Source organism: Chiloscyllium punctatum, chromosome 31 (assembly GCF_047496795.1).
Source record: "Chiloscyllium punctatum isolate Juve2018m chromosome 31, sChiPun1.3, whole genome shotgun sequence".
Classification (NCBI taxonomy): domain Eukaryota; kingdom Metazoa; phylum Chordata; class Chondrichthyes; order Orectolobiformes; family Hemiscylliidae; genus Chiloscyllium; species Chiloscyllium punctatum.
In genome coordinates, this window is record NC_092769.1 from 63,350,570 (window position 1) to 63,369,236 (window position 18,667).

Genomic DNA, 18,667 nt, shown 5'->3' on the forward strand with positions numbered 1-18,667 from the left:
CAGGAAATTACAGGCTTGTGAGTCTCATGTTGGTGGTCAGGAAATTATTGGAAAAGATTCTCAGGGACAAGATCAATAGGTATTTTGAAGTAAATAGACTTATCAGCGATAGACAACATGATTTTGTGTGGGGAAGGTTATGTCTCACCATCTTGATCAAAAGACTTATGACATGTTTGCCTTCATTGGAAGGAACATTGAGTATAAGAATAGACAAGTTATGCTGCAGCTTTATAGAACTTTGGTGAGGCCACACTTGGAATATTGTGTACAATTCTGGTCAACACTCTACCAGAAAAATATGGATGCTTTGGAGAGGGCACAGAAAAGACTTACCAGGATGTTGCCTGGTATGGGAGATTTTAGCTATGAAGAAAGGTTAGATAGACTGGGTTTATTTTCACTGGAACGCAAGAGGTTGAGGGACGACATAATAGAAGTTTATAAGTTTGTCAATGGCATGGATAGAATGAAAAGTATGAGGCTTTTTCCCAGGATGGAGGGGTCAATTACTAGCGGCCACATGTTCAAGGTGCAGGGGTGCAATTTAAAGGAGGTGTGTGAGGCAGATTTTTCACACAGTGTGGTGAGTGCCTGGAACGCACTGCCAGAGAAGGTGGTGGAAGCAGACACAATAGCATCATTCACCTGGGCAAATACGTAAATAGGAAGGGAATAGAGGGATACGGGTCCTCTTAGTGAAGCCAGTTTTAGTATGGAAGGGCAGAATGTGTTGCAGCAGGTTTGAAGGGCAGAAGGTCTGTTCCTATGCTGTTTTATTCTTTGTTCTTCCTACTTCAGTATTACCTTTTTACACTCAGCTCGTTCAGCGTTCTACTCTTACTCCACAGGACGAAACTCTCCCTCAGCCACATTCTTGTTACATCTGTAAGGTTAGGTCTTCATAAAGCCATGTTCGACTCAAAACGTTAACCCTGTTTCTCTCTCAGCTAATGCTGGCAAACCTGTAAGGACTTTCTACCACTTCCTGTTTCGGATTTGACTTAAGCTTTATCTTCCCTGTCATTTTCTCATCGTGCTGAGAGTGTGTTTAACCCCAAGGGCTCAAAAGGCAACTCATCAGCACCCTCCTTAAGGGTAACTAAGAATGAACAATAAATGCTGGTCTAGCCAGCAACACCCATATCCCACAAACACATAAAAGGATTTTGGAAGTTAAAGACAAAGTTTGATCAATGTATTTTGTGATATCATTGGAATAGTAAGGTAGATTGGAAATGGCTTTCTTTGCTTGGTGGATCTAGCACTAGGGAACATGGACCAAACCTTCACTCCTGCAAGGTTTGGCTGTAATCAGTAAATAATTCTCGAGTTAAAAATGGGAGAGAGCTCCCGTTCTTCAAAGCTCTAGGGAATCCAAGCGGAGTTTGCCCAATCTTTCTCCGTAGGCCAGTCCTGTCATTGGCAGAACAAGTTCAGCGAACCTTTTATTGCGTTCGCTCCATGGCAATAATATCTATCTTGAGATAAGGCAACCAAGACTGCACTTGGTACTCCTAACATCCCCATCAGTCTTCGGAATAACATGCTGCACCTGCAGGTTAGCCCTCAGTGACTTATTGACATGGACAGCCCGAGTCTCTTTACGCACATTCTCAACTTCTCTCAGTTTAAGAAATACTTGGCACTTCTGTTCTTCCTACTAAAGTGGACGATCTCTTTATTTTCCCATATTCTGTTCTGTTTGCCATGTCCAAACCTCCCTGAAAATGTTTTGCGTTAACCTTATAACACGCATTCCTGCTCAGCTTTGTATCATTTGCAAGTTTGGGAATAATACAAAGTTAAAAATCACACAACACCAGGTTATAGTCCAACAGGTTTAATTGGAAGCACACTAGCTTTCGGAGCGACGCTCCGTCATCAGGTGACACAGGAGCGTCACTCTGAAAGCTAGTGCTTCCAATTAAACCTGTTGGACTATAACCTGGTGTTGTGATTTTTAACTTTGTATACCCCAGTCCAACACCGGCATCTCCAAATCGGGAATAATACAGTTCGGCTTGATATATATTGTGAACAGCTGGTGCTGATCCTAGTGTTATCCAGCTCGATAATCTACACTTGATTATCATTCAGTGTATAGATTCCAATCCAGCCATGGCAGTGAATTCTGATTTGAAAGCCAGTTGTAATGACCGTTTCAGTGCCACAATCATCATTCATCATGAGAAGCCCATCTACAAAGACAAATCAGGGCAGGACTTATACACTGAACCGCAAGTTCCTGGGGTGTGTTGTTGAACAAAAAAAACCCTTGGAGTGCAGGTTCATAGTTCATGAAAGTGGAATCGCAGGTAGATAGGATAGTGAAGAAGGCATTTGATATGCTTGCTTTTATTGGTCAGTGCGTTGTGTGTAGGAGTTGGGAGATCATGTTGCAGCTGTACAGGACAGTGGTTAGGCCACTTTTGGAATATTGCATGCAATTCTGGTCTGCCTGCCATAGGAAGGATGTTGTGAAACTTGAAAGGGTTCAGAAAAGATTTACAAGGATAGTGCCAGGGTTGGAGGGTTTGAACGATAGGGAGAGGCTGAATAGGCTTGGGCTATTTTCCCTGGAGCGTTGGAAACTGTAGGGTGACCTTTATAAAACATTTATAAAATCATGGGAGGCATGGGCAGGGTGAATAGTAAAAGTCTTTTCCCTGGGGTGAGGGAGTCCAAAACTAGAGGGTATAGGTGTAAGGTGAGAGGAGGGAGATTTAAGAGCAACTTCTTCATGCACAGAGTGGTGCATGTGTGGCATGAGCTGTCAGAGGAAGTGGTGGAGACTGGTACAATTAAAGATTTAAAAGCCATCTGGATGTGTATTTGAACAGAAAGGGTTTCGAGGAACGTGGGCCAATTGCTGGCAAATTGGACGAGATTAATTCAGGATGTCTGGTTGGCATGGACGAGTTGGATCAAAGCGTTTGTTTCCATGCTTACAACTCTATGGCTTTATACTTCTAAGGACTTAGCGAGAGGCATATCAGGAAGAAAATCTGCCATTCTCAAGTTAGACCATAAGACCATAAGACCATAAGACATAGGAGTGGAAGTAAGGCCATTCGGCCCATCGAGTCCACTCCGCCATTCAATCATGGCTGATGCGCATTTCAGCTCCACTTACCAGCGTTCTCCCCGTAGCCCTTAATTCCTCTAGACAACAAGAACCTATCAATCTCGGCCTTGAAGACATTTAGCGTCCCGGCTTCCACTGCACTCCGTGGCAATGAATTCCACAGGCCCACCACTCTCTGGCTGAAGAAATGTCTCTGCATTTCTGTTCTGAAATGACCCCCTCTAATTCTAAGGCTGTGTCCACGGGTCCTAGTCTCCTCGCCTAACAGAAACAATTTCCTAGCATCCACCTTTTCCAAGCCATGTATTATTTTGTACGTCTCTATTAGATCTCCCCTTAATCTTCTAAACTCCAACGAATACAATCCCAGTATCCTCAGCCGTTCCTCATATGCTAGACCTGTCATTCCAGGGATCATCCGTGTGAATCTCCGCTGGACACGTTCCAGTGCCAGTATGTCCTTCCTGAGGTGTGGGGACCAAAACTGGACACAGTACTCCAAATGGGGCCTAACCAGAGCTTTATAAAGTTTTAGTAGTACATCTCTGCTTTTATATTCCAACCCTCTTGAGATAAGAGACAACATTGCATTCGCTTTCTTAATCACAGACTCAACCTGCATGTTTACCTTGAGAGAATCCTCGACTAGCACTCCCAGATCCCTTTGTGCTTTGGCTTTATTAATTTTCTCACCATTTAGAAAGTAGTCCATGCTTTTATTCTTTTTGCCAAAGTGCAAGACCTCGCACTTGCACACGTTAAATTCCATCAGCCATTTCCTGGACCACTCTCCCAACCTGTGTAGATCCTTCTGTAGCCTCCCCACTTCCTCAGTACTACCTGCCTGTCCACCTAACTTCGTATCATCGGTAAACTTCGCTAGAATGCCCCCAGTCCCTTCATCCAGATCATTAATATATAATGCAAACAGCTGTGGCCCCAGCACCGAACCCTGCGGGACACCGCTCGTCACCGGCTGCCATTCTGAAAAAGAACCTTTTATCCCAACTCTCTGCCTTCTGTTAGACAGCCAATCCTCAATCCATCCCAGCAGCTCACCTCAAACACCATGGGCCCTCACCTTGCTCAGCAGCCTCCCGTGTGGCACCTTATCAAAGGCCTTTTGAAAATCTAGATAGACCACATCCACTGGGTTTCTCTGGTCTAACCTACTTGTTACCTCTTCAAAAAATTCCAACAGGTTTGTCAGACATGACCTCCCTTTACTAAATCCATGTTGACTTGCTCTAATCAGACTCTGCTCTTCCAAGAATTTAGAAACCTCATCCTTAATGATGGATTCTAGAATTTTACCAACAACCGAGGTTAAGCTGATTGGCCTATAATTTTCCATCTTTTGCCTTGATCCTTTCTTGAACAAGGGGGTTACAACAGCCATCTTCCAATCATCCAGGACCTTTCCTGACTCCAGTGACTCTTGAAAGATCTCAACCAATGCCTCTGCTATTTCCTCAGCAACCTCTCTCAGAACTCTAGGGTGTATCCCATCGGGGCCAGGAGATTTATCAATTTTAAGACTTTTTAACTTTTCTAGCACTATCTCTTTCGTAATGGCAACCATACTCAACTCAGCCCCGTGACACCCTTTAATTTTTGGGATATTACTCATGTCTTCCACTGTGAAAACTGACGCAAAGTACTTGTTAAGTTCTCCTGCTATTTCCTTATCTCCCATCACTAGGCTCCCTGCATCAGTTTGAAGTGGCCCAATGTCTACTTTTGCCTGTCGTTTGTTTCTTATGTACTGAAAGAAACTTTTACTATTATTTCTAATATTACTGGCTAGCCTACCTTCATATTTGATCCTCTCATTTCTTATTACACTCTTTGTTATCGTCTGTTTGCTTTTGTATCCTTCCCAATCTTCTAATTTCCCACTGTTCTTAGCCACTTTATAGGATCTCTCTTTTTCTTTAATACATTTCCTGACTTCCTTTGTCAGCCAAGGTTGTCTAATCCCTCCCCGGTTAATCTTTCTTTTCTTGGGAATGAACCTCTGTACAGTGTCCTCAATTATACCTACAAACCCCTGCCATTTTTGCTCTAGTGTCTTCCCGGTTAGCCTCTGCTTCCAGTCTATTTTAGTCAGTTCCTCTCTCATGCCCTCATAATTACCTTTATTCAACTGTAACACCATTACATCAGATTTTGCCTTCTCCCTTTCAAACTCCAGACTGAACTCTACCATATTATGGTCGCTACTTCCTAAGGGTTCCCTTACTTTAAGATCTTTTATAGAGTCTGGTTCATTGCAAAGCACTAGGTCCAGAATAGCCTGCTCTCTTGTAGGCTCCATGACAAGCTGTTCCAAAAAGCCATCCTGTAAGCATTCCATGAATTCCCTTTCTTTAGATCCACTAGCAACATTATTTACCCAGTCCACCTGCATATTGAAGTCTCCCATGATCAATGTAACCTTGCCTTTCTGACATGCCTTCTCTATTTCCCGGTACATGTTGCGTCCCTGGTCCTGACCACTGTTAGGAGGTCTGTACACAACTCCAATTATGGTTTTTTTGCCTTTGTGGTTCCTCAATTCCACCCACACAGACTCCACATCATCCGACGCTATGTCATTCAATACCATAGATTTAATTTTGTTCTTAACTAACAAGGCAACCCCACCCCCTCTGCCCACCTCTCTGTCTTTTCGATAAGTTGAAAAACCATGGAGGTTTAACTGCCAGTCCTGACCCCCCTGTAACCAAGTCTCTGTGATGCCTACCACATCATAATCATTCACTATTGTCTGTGCCATTAGTTCATCGGCTTTGTTATGAATGCTACAAGCATTCAGGTAAAGTGCCTTAATGCTAACTTCCTTATCATTGGAGATGTTGGAAGTCATATGTCCTAAGTTATCCTTGCTTTTTTCTGCATTCACAGTCTGCCTCAATTTTAAATCCGCCTGGAAACATGCTATCCTGCTGCTTATCTTTCCATTTACCTCCATACTCCCTGTCGCTTTCACTTTCCCTTCCCCCCAACTCAGAAGTTTAAAGTCCTACTGACCACCCTATTTATCCTCTTCGCTAGAACATTGGTACCTGATCGGTTCAGGTGGAGACTGTCCCACTGGTACAGATCCCCCCTGTTCCAAAACTGATGCCAATGCCCCATGAAGTGGAATCCCTCTTTCCCACACCAATCCCTTAGCCACGTGTTTACTTGCCTAATTTTCTTGTCCCTATGCCAATTGGCACGTGGCTCGGGCAGTAATCCGGAGATTATGACCCTTGAGGACCTGTGCTTCAATTTCCTGCCTAGTGCTTCGTAATGCCCAAACAGGTCCTCCACCCTAGTCTTGCCTATGTTGTTGGTATCAACGTGGACCACAACAACTGGATCCTCCCCCTCCCGCTCCAATATCATTTCAAGCCGGTCAGAGATGTCTCGCACCCTGGCACCGGGCAGGCAACACACCATGCGAGACTCCCGATCCGGCTTGCAAAGGATACTATCTGTCCCCCTAATTATAGAATCCCCTATAACCACTACTTGTCTATTAGCTCCCCCCTCTTGAATGGCCTTCTGCACCATGGTGCCTTGGTCAGTTGGCTCATCCTGTCCAGAGCCCTTTTCCTCATCCGAACAGGGAGCAAGAATCTCGTACCTGTTGGACAAGGTTAAGGGCTGAGGCTCCTCCACTCCTGAACTCAGGTTCCCCCTACCTGCCTCACTTACAGTCACACTCTTTTGTGCCTGATCACTAGCTGAGTGGGAATTACTTAATCTCCCAGGTGTGACTGCCTCCTGAAACAAAGCATCCAGGTAACTCTCCCCCTCCCGGATATGCCGCAGTGTTTGAAGCTCAGATTCCAGATCATCAACTCTGATCCGGAGTTCTTCCAGCAACCAACACTTGCTGCAGATGTGGTCACTGCCGTTCACAATGGGATCAGCCAGCTCCCACATCATACAGCCACAGCACATCACCTGCCCAGCCATCTCTGCTTAGTTAGTTAATTACTTACTTTGTACAAGTAGGAGTTAGAATACCTTCTGATACCTCTCTGCTATAGTTTTTTTTACCCTAAGTAAGGACTTGATGTATACACACACACAAAAAAAAAACACGAAGTAATTTTTTTTTTAACTAGTCCCTAGTAAAGAAATAAAAATTCTTAAACGTTCTGAACAAGTCACGTTGGACTCCAAAGACTAGCTGTTTTTCTCTCTCTAAAGATGCTGCTGGACCTGCTGAATTTGTTCAGCATTTTCTGTTTGTATTTATAGTCTGCCATCTGGTTTAGTTTACATGTGACTCCAGAACTATAGCAAAGTGGTTGATCTGTAACTGCTATCTGAAATGGCTCAGCGAATCACTTGGTTTTTGGACAGTTCAGGACGGATGAGAAATGTGTGTGGCTTTATCAGCAATATTCCCATCCTTTGGAAGAATGAAGAGAAAACTAGATACAGGATGAAATAACTCCATAAAGGCTGGTACCCTGTCACCAAGTCACCCTTTATTTACACATGCATAGCACACTTGACACTGGTCCAGTTCCTGAGAGGCATCTGTGACATGTCTTTTTTTCTTCTTTTTTTGCTTACATGCCTGCTTGTTTTTTTTTGGTATTCCACCACCAGGGAGAAAGGAAATACCTGAGTGGCTAGTGACGAGCAGTGCCCTTCACATCAAAGGGCAGTGCTGCGATATCAAATAAAAAGTGAAGGAGGGGGCAGGGACTAAATCAAAATGCCTGTTTTTGTTTACAGCAGTAAATAAGATACACTGACTGTGTGGTTCTAGGCTGTTCAGAAGTCAGTTTTCTCTCGTTCTTAACACAGAAAAGTGAAGAGTCCTTCATACACTGATCCAGCTCCCTCAGAGGCAGCTCTCAGAGTGAACAGGGTATCTAAGCTTCCTGTTTATTTTTTTTTCCTCTGACACTCATGTTTACTTTGGGGTTTTTTTTCCTCCTTTTTTCTGTTTCTTTCTTTCCTCCCTTTGCACTACCGCCTAACTGTGGTAGTGCTTATTTTCCCCCCCCCTCCACACCCATGTTGTGTGCGTGCAGGTGTGAGACACAAGGTGCACGAATCTTTTATTCAATTTCCACCACCAGGAAGAAAAGACACACCCAAATGGCCAGTGACAAGCAGTGCCCTTCACATCAAAGAGCAATTCTGCGTGATCAAACAGTGAAGGGAAGGGCAGGGATTAAATCAAAATGCCTGCTTTTAAAAATATTTTATTAAACAATTCACAGTTTACAAAACAATTAAAATTTACAGCTGTTTACAGAGAAACAGTAATTTTACAAGGGAGAGGGGCAGCAAAGCCAGGCCCCAAACCCTAACATTCAACCAGTTTTCAGGGAAATGAGGACAAACCCCAAATCCAAGTTTCAATCACCACAAAACAGTAACAAAGACATTTGTACATACGAGACAGTCCAATTACATTAAAAAGTGTATACAATACAGACCCCCAGAAACTCAGCAAGCCCCTCCCATCCCTCCCACCTTCTGGCCACTCTAAGGCAGCCAGCCCCTACCCACCTTCCAGCTCTCTGTTCAACCCATGCCCCTTGCAGTTCTTGGTCCACCCTGACAAACCTTTCAAACACCTCTAGGACAGCCCGCCCCGGTACCCACCTGGGGTGACAGCGCTGAGGACAGCCTACCCGTCTTCCAGCTCTTGGTCTGTCCTATGTACCATTGGGCTCTTACCCACCCCGATGCACCATCCGGCCCATGGACTACCCTGACACACCTTCCAGCCACCTCGAGGACAGCCCGTCCCCTTCCCCAGGGACGACAGCACGCAGGGTAGCCCACAAGCCTGCCCCTACGCGCCTTCTGGCGCTTGGCTGCTCTGACAGCTGCCGACCACCTCTCGGACAGCCCGTTCCGATTACCCCTTCTCGGGACGACAGCACTCAGAACGGCCTACCCACTTTCTGGCTCTCAGCGTGACTGGCATCGGGGTGGCCTACCCATCCTCCAGCTTTCGGGACAGCCTACCAACCTTCAGGTTCATAGGATGGCCTATCCAACCTCCGGCTCTTGGGGTGACAGCTTTCAGGATGACCTTTAAGTCTCCCAGCTCACAATAAGGCCTGCCAGACCAAGGGACACACAAGACAGTGCAGGTGATAAGCCCAACGTACCACATGACAGAGTTAATTATCAACCAAACAGAGTCCTTTCTGGTACGTAGAGTCCATTAGCATAGAAAGTTCTCTTCAAATCGTAGAGTCCATTTCCAGGAACAGAGTCCACTCTAGTATACAAAGTGCATTGTCAGAAATGGAGTCCACTCCAAACTGCACACCCCACAGGTATTCAATCTCCATGGAGTCCTGGCCCATCCTTGGAGAACCAGGCCCACTCACAGGAACACAATATATTGTAAAGGTGCAGTTAACTCACAGGGGTTTGGTCCACTCCTGAAGGAAAAGTCTTCTCCCAAACTCCAGGATACAGCAAGTGCTCACATCCCAGCACACACACACGTGTTCAATCTGCAGAGGCCCAGTCCCAGGGCTAGGCCTCCCTACAGGAACACTGAAGACACATACAAAAAACAAAGAAAACTAGAGTCCAAGGGCTAAGCCCTACCACAAAATCAACTTTGTCCTTTTCTCAAACATGAAAGAGAAAAGAGTAACACACAGGCTGTAACCAGCCAGTGAAACAACAATCCCCTAATGAGAATTGAGTTACACCTGAAACACATTATATGCATCAGGAGTTTATAAATCTGACCTCACTAAAGGAATACCACTTAATAAACTGGCTAAATAATTCAGCCAGTTCAGAAATCAGGTTTCCCCTTCCAAAAAAAAAGCAGAAACCAACAGTAACACACTGACTGTGGCCCAGCCAGCACAGAGTCAGTCCCCTACATAGAGAAGACTCTGAATCTCCTGAACCAGGTTAACAGCACCAATCAGGGAAATCCACCTGGGCTGACCTCATTCCAATTGCAGCATCTCTCTTCTTCTAATGGGGGTGCAGGACGTTGATCTGACCTTTTTCTTGTAGCTTCTCTTGGGGTGTTTTGCCACCGGATCCAGTTCCCAGATACAGTGGGGTGTACACCAGACTGCAGCCTGCCTCTTGCGCCCGGAGCGTCGCACAAGAAATTCATCCTCTTCAGGTGCTAAAGGCATAGAGTTTGAATAGTCTGAGGCTATTTACCCTGAAGGCTGAGAATTGACCTTTGATGTTTATAAAATCATGAGGGGCATGGATACAGTGAATAGGTAAGGCCTTGTCTCCAGGATGGAGGAGTCCAAAACTAGAAAGCATAGGTTTAAGGTGAAAGGAGAACCATCTAAGAGGGCCCTAAGGGGCAACTTTTTCCACAGGTGGTGGGTGTGTGGAATGAGCTGCTGGAGGAGGTGGTGGACTTCCTACAATTACAACATTTAAAAGGCACCTGGATTGATACATAAATAGGAAGCATTTAGAGTCATATGGGCCAAATGCTGTCAAATGTGTTGACTAGCCAAGAGGAACAATGAAGCGTACGTAAGGTCTAGGCAGCTGAGAATAGAATGGGCCTTGAAGGAATATCGGGACAGTAAGACCAGTCGTAAATGAGGAATCAAGCAGGCTAAAAGGGGTCATGAAATAACTTCAGCGAGCAGAATTAAGAAGAATCCCAAGGCCTTTTATTCATATATAAGAAGCAAGAGGGTAACTAGAGAAAGGGTTGGTCCACTAAAGGATAAGGAAGGAAGGTTGTGTGTCAAATCTGAGAAAATGGGTGAGATTCTCAATGATTACTTTGCATCAGCGTTCACTGAGGAGAGGGACATGATGAATGTTGGGATTAGAGATAGAAGTTTGTTTTCTCTGGATCATGTTGATATAAGGAGGGAAGATGTGTTGAGTAGGCGAAAGGATATTAAGTGGACAAATCCCCAAGACCGGATGGCATCTATCCCAGGTTTCTGAGGGAGGTGAGAGAAGAAATATTTGGGGCCCTGACAGATATCTTTGTAGCATTCTTAAACACAGGTGAAGTGCCAGAGGACTGGGGAGTTGCTAATGTTCCCCCCTTTACAAGAAGGGTAGTCAGGATATTCCAGGTAACTACAGACCAGTGAGCCTGACGTCAGTTGTGGGAAAGTTGCTGGAGAAGGTATTGAGGGATAGAATCTATTTATATTTGGAAAAGAATGGGCTAATCAGTGATAGGCAACATGGTTTTGTGCAGGGCAGACCATGCCTTACCAACTTAATAGAGTTCTTTGAGGAAGTGACCAAGTCGATAGATGAAGGAAGGGCTGTAGATGTCATATACATGGACTTTAGTAAGGCGTTTGATAAGGTTCCCCATGGTCAACTAATGGAGAAAGTGAAGTCACATCGTGTGCAGGGTGTTCTAGCTCGGTGGATAAAGAACTGGTTGAGCAACAGGAGACAGAGTTGTAGTTGAAGGGACTTTCTTGAAATGGAGAAAGGTGACCAGTGGTGTTCCACAGGGATCAGTGCTGGGGTCATTTGTGATATACATAAACAATCTGGAAGAGGGCATTGGTGGTATGATCAGGAAGTTTGCAGATGACACGAAGATTGGTGCAGTAGCAGAAAGCAGAGGAGACTGTCAAAGAATATAGATAGACTGGAGAGTTGGGCGTAGAAGTGGCAGATGGAGTTCGATCCAGGCATTTTGGGAGGTCTGGAAGAGCCTTGGGAAAAGTTGATGAGCAGAGAGATCTGGGAGTTCAGGTCCATTGTAGCCTGAAGGTGGCTGCACAGTTGGATAGAGTGGTCAAGAAGGCATATGGTATGCTTGCCTTCATCGGACTCTGTATTTAGTGTAAGAGCTGGCAGGTCATGTTAAAATTGTACAAGACTTTGGTTCAGTTACATTTAGAATACTATGTTTGGTTCTGGTCCTACGTTACCAAAAAGATGTGGATGCTTTGGAGAGGGTGCAGAGAAATTTTACAAAGATGTTGCCTGGTATGGAAGGTGCTAGCTACGAAGAGAGGTTGAGAGGGTTAGGAGATTGAGGGGGGACCTGATTGAGGTCTGCAAAATCATGAAGGGTATAGACAGGGTGGATAGAGAGAAGCTTTTTCCCAGGGTGAGGGATTCAATAACGAGGTCACATATTCTAGATGAGACGTAAAATGTTTAAGGGGGAATACATGAGGAAAATACTTTACACAGAGGGTGGGAGGAGCCTGGAATGCGTTGCCTGCAAAGGTAGTTAGAGGCAGGCACAGTAGGTTCACTTAAGGTGATTCTGGAGAGATGCACGAGTAGGTGGGAAGCAGAGGGATACAGATCCTTAGACTTTGGCCGATAGGTTTAGACAGTGGATTTGGATCAGCTCAGGCTTGGAGGACCAAAGGGCCTGTTCCTGGTCTGTAAATTTTCTTTGTTCTTTAGTTCAATTTGGGATATCTGGTCAGCATGGATGAGTTGGACCAAAGGGTCTGTTTCCATACTGTAAATCATAAAACCTGCATACCTGCAGCATCTACAATGGCTTGCTGCCCCGGATCCTGAAGAAAATGTTAACTGTTTGACCGAGGCTTGGCTTTGCTTTGCTTCAGATTTTTGCTGTGTGTTGACCTAGAGTTCTTCTGTCCAGGGTATGATGTCCTGAGTGAGGCTATGCAATTGTCTTCACTCAAGTGTTGTCCTCCAAGCTTCATCAGCCTGGTAAGGGTGTCCACTTCCATCAGCACTCTGTGTAACTCATATGCTCCACTTGTCATATTTTCTCATGACAAAGCCAGTTAGAGTCATAGAGTCCTACAGCGTGGAAACAGGCCCTTTGGTCCATGCTGACCAAAATGTCCATCCGTGCTATCCACATTTCCCTGCACTTGTTCTTCTAAACCTTTGTAGTGTCTGTTTGATGTCCATTTGGGCTTCAGCTAGCAGGTGCTTTGCATGGTTACATCATTAATCCCAATCTCATCACCACTGAAATAACTCCACAGAGGCTGGTATGCCAACACCAAGTCACCTTTCATTTACACATGCATAATACTTGACACTGGTCTGGATTCCTCAGCCAGTTCTCAGGGTGAGCAGAACCCTGACACTCTTGTTTGTATCTGTCAGTCTGTGCTCCCTGACTGGGGCTGTAAACCACATCCAATCAGGGAAGCCATATTCTTTGAGGTCTACCTGGCTGACCTGTTTACAATCACGACAAAGGAATTGCAGACTTAAATTTCTCAGACAGGCACTGAGTGTTACCACAGGGTCCTGCCACATCGCTCAGGTCTGCGCTGCTTCAACCCTTGTGTGGCAATCATAAAATTGGCACCAGGTTCCTCTCCAAAGCTACATGTAGAATTTATTAGCCTCCGCCAAGACTCACCTCAAGGATATTATCTAATCAAAGTTTGTGAGAAGATTTGTAGCTCTGGTGCTCGTTGTGGTTCTGTTCGCCGAGCTGGGAATTTGTGTTGCAGGTGGCTTCACAGGAGGCTCCCAAGCACTGAGGATGTCACCTAGACAGGGGACGAAACGTCTGCAACACAAATTCCCAGCTCGGCGAACAGAACCACACCATTATCTAATCAATTTGTTTAGAGATGTTACGACAGCTCTGGAGAAGGTGGAATGTTTCAAATACCTAAAAAGGCAAATCACCCTGTACCAATATATAGATGGTCCACGTCTCTGCAAAATAAACAGTTGGTCTGGGAGTCCATAAGCCATTACAGTATGTGGTTACATGGGATTGCTTTATACAACATCCTCCACCCCAGGTGTCTTGCGGTAAAAAAAACTATGCAAGGCATGTCTGGGCAGCGAACAACGGAATAGGAAGTGGACCACATGCAGCAGCAGACCAAAAAAGCTCTTCTTCAGGTGGAAGGACATAGTGGGGAGGGGGCATTCCCATAAGGCAACTCAGATTGTGGGATGCAGCCTCCTGAGCAAGGTTCAGGAAGCTAGGTCTGATATGAAATTGGAGCAGGAAGACGTTCAGGTGGGATCCCTGAGTATCCTCCAAATGAGGCACAATGCTGTGTCTGAACATTGTGATTTCCAGGTGACGGTTTGCATTGGCTCGGAGCTCGAAATCCACTGGTCCCTTTTATTTGGGAGAAAGGACTGAAGATGCTGGAGATCAGAGTTAAGAGCATGGTGCTAGAAAAGCTCAGTAGGTCAGGCGTCGGGCATAAGCCTTTTATCAGGAATCATCCGTGATGAAGGGCTCTTGCCCAAACCGTTGATTCTCCTGCTCCTGGGGTGCTGCCTGACCAGATGTGCTTTTCCAGCATCCCACTCTCACCACTGGCACCTTTTATTTGCCAATTTCTGTGGCAGGATCCAGCTCCAGGTGCCTGCAACCCACCAAGTTCCCAAACAGCCACAGCCCGTCCTTCCACCGGCGATTGGAACCAGTGATGATGAAGGTGTGCAATACTTAGCCCCATTTCATTTTTGCATCAACCTGTTCAGAGATATAATTGTACATTTTTGGAACAGGCGGGACTTGAACCTGTGTTTCTAGGCCCTGAGGGGGTGGATACCACCTCTGCGCGATGAAACACACTAATGTCATACATCTCACAATGGACCCTTACTGATTGGTTAGCAGTTTCCGTCAATCAGACTGAGGCTGGGCTGCCAACCAATTGGAGTGAATGGTGGGTGGATACTAGTTAGGTCACATGACCGCCGCAGTGTCCGCGCAGGCGCATTGGTGATTTGACGGAAGTGTGGGTCGTTGCTGGGTGGGGAAAGGAGGATATACAGGTTGACTGCAGGATAGAAATGGATTGATCGTCGATTGAAAATGCTGAAAAACCACATAGTACAGGCCCCTAGACTCAAATTGGAAACGTATTTGTGCCAAACTAGTCATCAGCTGCGAGCCTGCCCCGTCGTCTCGAGCCCAGGTAACGGCCGCCATCTTTATGTGGACAATGGGGAGCAGCGCACATGCGCGGTCAGTCTGAATTACCAGGGAAGGAAGTAGACAGCAAATGCAAGCAGATGTATTTTTTCTGAGCTTCTATCCTATACTAATAGTGATGACTTTTTTGTATCCCGTTTGACAGGGTATTAAGTGGAAAGAATATAAGGATGGGAAACTCAAACCAAGCATCACATCAAGATGTGACAGCGTCGCTTGAATCATCAGAACATGACAGTCAGCGTCCTTTGAGTGTGGAAGGGAAAAGGTTTGTCTGTTGCTTTGTTGGAGCAGATTTCGGATATTGATGTGACTGCAAAATCACCAAGATATTCAAAACCCTGATTATAGATATTTTCTAAGCAATGCTTCTGAGGAAGGGTCTCTGAACCCGAAATGTTAACTCTGATTTGTCTCCACAGTTGCTGCCAGGTCTGCAGCGCGTTTCTGGTAACTTTTGTTTTTGTTTCTGATTTACAGCATCCATCATTCTTTCAGTTTTTTATTTTCTAAGTTGCCTGTTCAGACTTGTCATTACACACCGCTGGAACAGGTGATACTTGAATCCAGGCCTCTTGGTTCTGAGGTAGACCCAACAATTTCAGCACAAGGACATTTAAAATCCTCATCATATAGCAAGTGTATGTGTTCAATTCTGGGTACCCCATCTAAAGTATTCAATTAAACCAAAGAATTGTATTTAGAACAGAACAGCACAGGAACGGACACTTCAGCCCACAATGTTGTAGAGTCATAGAGCTGTACAGCACGGAAAAGGACCCTTCAGTCCAACTTGCCTATGCTGACTACATATCCGAAATTAATTTAGTCCCATTTGCCAGCATTGGCCCATCTCCCTCTCTAAAACCTTCCTATTCATATACCTATCCAGATGCCTTTGAAATGTTGTAACTATACCAGCTTCCACCATTTTCTCTGGTAACTCATTCTGTACATGCACCACCCTCTGTGTGAAAAAGTTGTCCCTTCAGTCCCTTTTAAATCTTTCCCCTCTCACCTTCAACCTATGTACGCTTGTTTTGAACTCCCCTACCCCAGGAAAAGACCTTGGCTATTCACCCTATCCATGCCCCTCATGATTTTATAAAGCCTCAATAAGGTCACCCCTCAGCCTCCGACGCTCCAAGGAAAACAGCCCCAGCCTATTCAGCCTCTCCCTGTAGCTCAAATCCTCCAAACCTGACAACATCCTTGTAAATCTTTTCTGAACCCTTTCAAGTTTCACAACATCCTTCCAATAGGAAGGAGACCAGAATTGCACGCAATATTCCAAAAGTGGCCTAACCAATGTCCTGAACAGCCGCAACATGATCTCCCAACTCCAGTATTCAATGCACTGACCAATAAAGACAAGTGTACCAAACGCCTTCTTCACTATTCTGTCTACCTGCAACTCCATTTCCAAAGAACAATGAACCTGCACTCCAAGGTTGCATTAAGTGTTATGCCAAATTGACACCAAATTAAACTATTCCTTTCTGCCTGCCCTTGGTCAATAACCCTCCATTCCTTGCATATTTATATGCTTATCTAAAAGTCCCTTAAGTGCCCCTATCATAGAACATAGAATATTACAGAGCAGTACAGGCCCTTCGGCCCTTGTTGTTGCGCCGACCTGTGAAATCAATCTGAAGCCCATCCAACCTACACTAATCCATCCTCGTCCATGTGCGTATCCAATGACCATTTAAATGCCCATAAAGTTGGTGAGTCTACTAGTATTGCAGGCAGTGCATTCCACGACCCTACTACTCTGAGTAAAGAAATTACCTCTGACATCTGTCCGATATCTATCACCCCTCAATTTAAAGCTATGTCCCCTCATGCTAGCCATTGCCATCTGAGGAAAAAGGCTCTCATTGTCCATCCTTTTTTTAACCGTCTTATGTGTTAATTAAGTCATCTCTCAACCTTCTCTACAGAAAACAGCCTCAAGTCCTCAGCCTTTCCTCGTAAGACCTTCCCTCCATACCAGGCAACATTGAGTAAATCTCCTCTGAACCCTTTTCAAAGCTTCAACGTTCTTCAGCTAATACGGTGACCAGAACTGTATGCAGTTCTCCAGGTGTGGCTGCACCTGAGTTGTGTACAACTGCAGCATGACCTCATGGTTCTGAAATTCAATCCCTCTAACAATAAAAGCTAACACACCATATGCCGCCTTAACAGCCCTATCAATCTGGATGGCAACTTTCAAGGATCTATGTACCTGGACACAGATACGTTTCTGCACATCTATGCTTCCAAGAATCTTACCATTAGGCCACTACTCTGCATTCCTGTTACTCCTTCCAAAGTGAATCACCTCACACTTTTCCACATTGAACTCCATTTGCCACCTCTCAGCCCAGCTCTGCAGCTTATCTATGTCCCTGTGTAACCTTAAAACATCCTTTGTCACTATTCACAACCAACCGAAGTGTCATCCGTAAATTTACTAACCCATCCTTCTATGTCTTCATCCAGGTAATTTATGAAAATGACAAACAGCAGTGGCCCCAAAACAGGTCCTTGCCGAACACCACTAGTAGCTGAACTCCAGGATGAACGTTTCCCATCAACCACCACCCTCTGTCTTCTTTGAGCGAGCCAATTTCTCATCCAAACCACTAAGTCATCCTCAATCCCGTGCCTCTGTATTTTGTGCAATAGCCTACCGTAGGGAACCTTATCAAACGCCTTACTGAAATCCATAGACAGATCAACTGCTTCACCCTTATCCATCTGGTTGGTCACCTTCTCAAAGAACTCAATAAGGTTCGTGAGGCACGATATACCCTTGAATTGAATTTATTGTCACATGTGCCCAGGCACAGTGAAAAGCTTTGCCTTGCGAGCAATATAAGCAGATCACATAGTTAAATAGCATAGATAACGGCAGCAAAACAAAAGCAGAGGTACAGGCGAATGCTAAGCGTTTGTGAGTCCATTCAGTACTCTAACAACAGTAGGGTAGAAACTGTTTCGAAACCAGCTGATGCGTGTGTTCAGGCTTCTGTACCTTCTCTCCTATGGTAGAGGTTGTAGAAAAATATTGCCAGGGCAGGATGGATCTTTGAGAATGCTGGTGGTGTTTCCTTGACAGCGGGCCCAGTATATACGTGCGAGTTGCCATGTGTGCTTCAATGTGTTAAGCATTTACGCTCAACACAGCAGGCTCGGTTTGCTTTAAAACAGGCGGCACAGTGGCTCAGTGGTTAGCACTGCTGCCTCACAGCACCATGGTCCCAGGTTTGATCCCAGCCTTGGGTGACTGACTGTGTGGACATAGCACATTCTCCACGTGTCTGCGTGGGTTTCCTCCGGGTGTTCTGGTTTCCACCCACAGTCACAAAGATGTGCAGGTCAGGTGAATTGGCCATGCTAAATTGCCCGTAGGGTTAGGTTCATCAGTCAGAGGGAGATGGGTCTGGGTGGGTTACTCTTCGGAGGGGCGATGTGGACTTGTTGGGCCGAAGGGCCTTTTCTACACTGTAGGGAATCTAATCTATATGGGTTCCACAGATGGGCGGTTGGCCTTTGTGATTGTCTGGGCTAAGTTCACCACCCTCTGTAACCGTCTCAGATCTTCAATGGTAAGTTGCCATACCAGGTAGTGATACATCAAGACAGAATGCTCTCGATGGCGCACCTATAAAAATTGGCAAGGGTATTCGCCATCAGCCAAATTTTCTCAGCTG

At 45.3% G+C, this 18,667-nt stretch overlaps 1 protein-coding gene across 1 annotated transcript in view; it reads left to right on the forward strand.

Annotated features, from left to right (window-relative positions):
* The window catches only part of LOC140456896 (uncharacterized), an 84,568-nt gene that overhangs the window by 35,381 nt on the left and 30,520 nt on the right, over positions 1-18,667 (forward strand). The window contains exon 3 of the mRNA XM_072550806.1: positions 15,112-15,234. Coding sequence (XP_072406907.1) covers positions 15,112-15,234 — 123 coding nt within the window. The remainder of the gene's footprint in view (positions 1-15,111; positions 15,235-18,667) is intronic.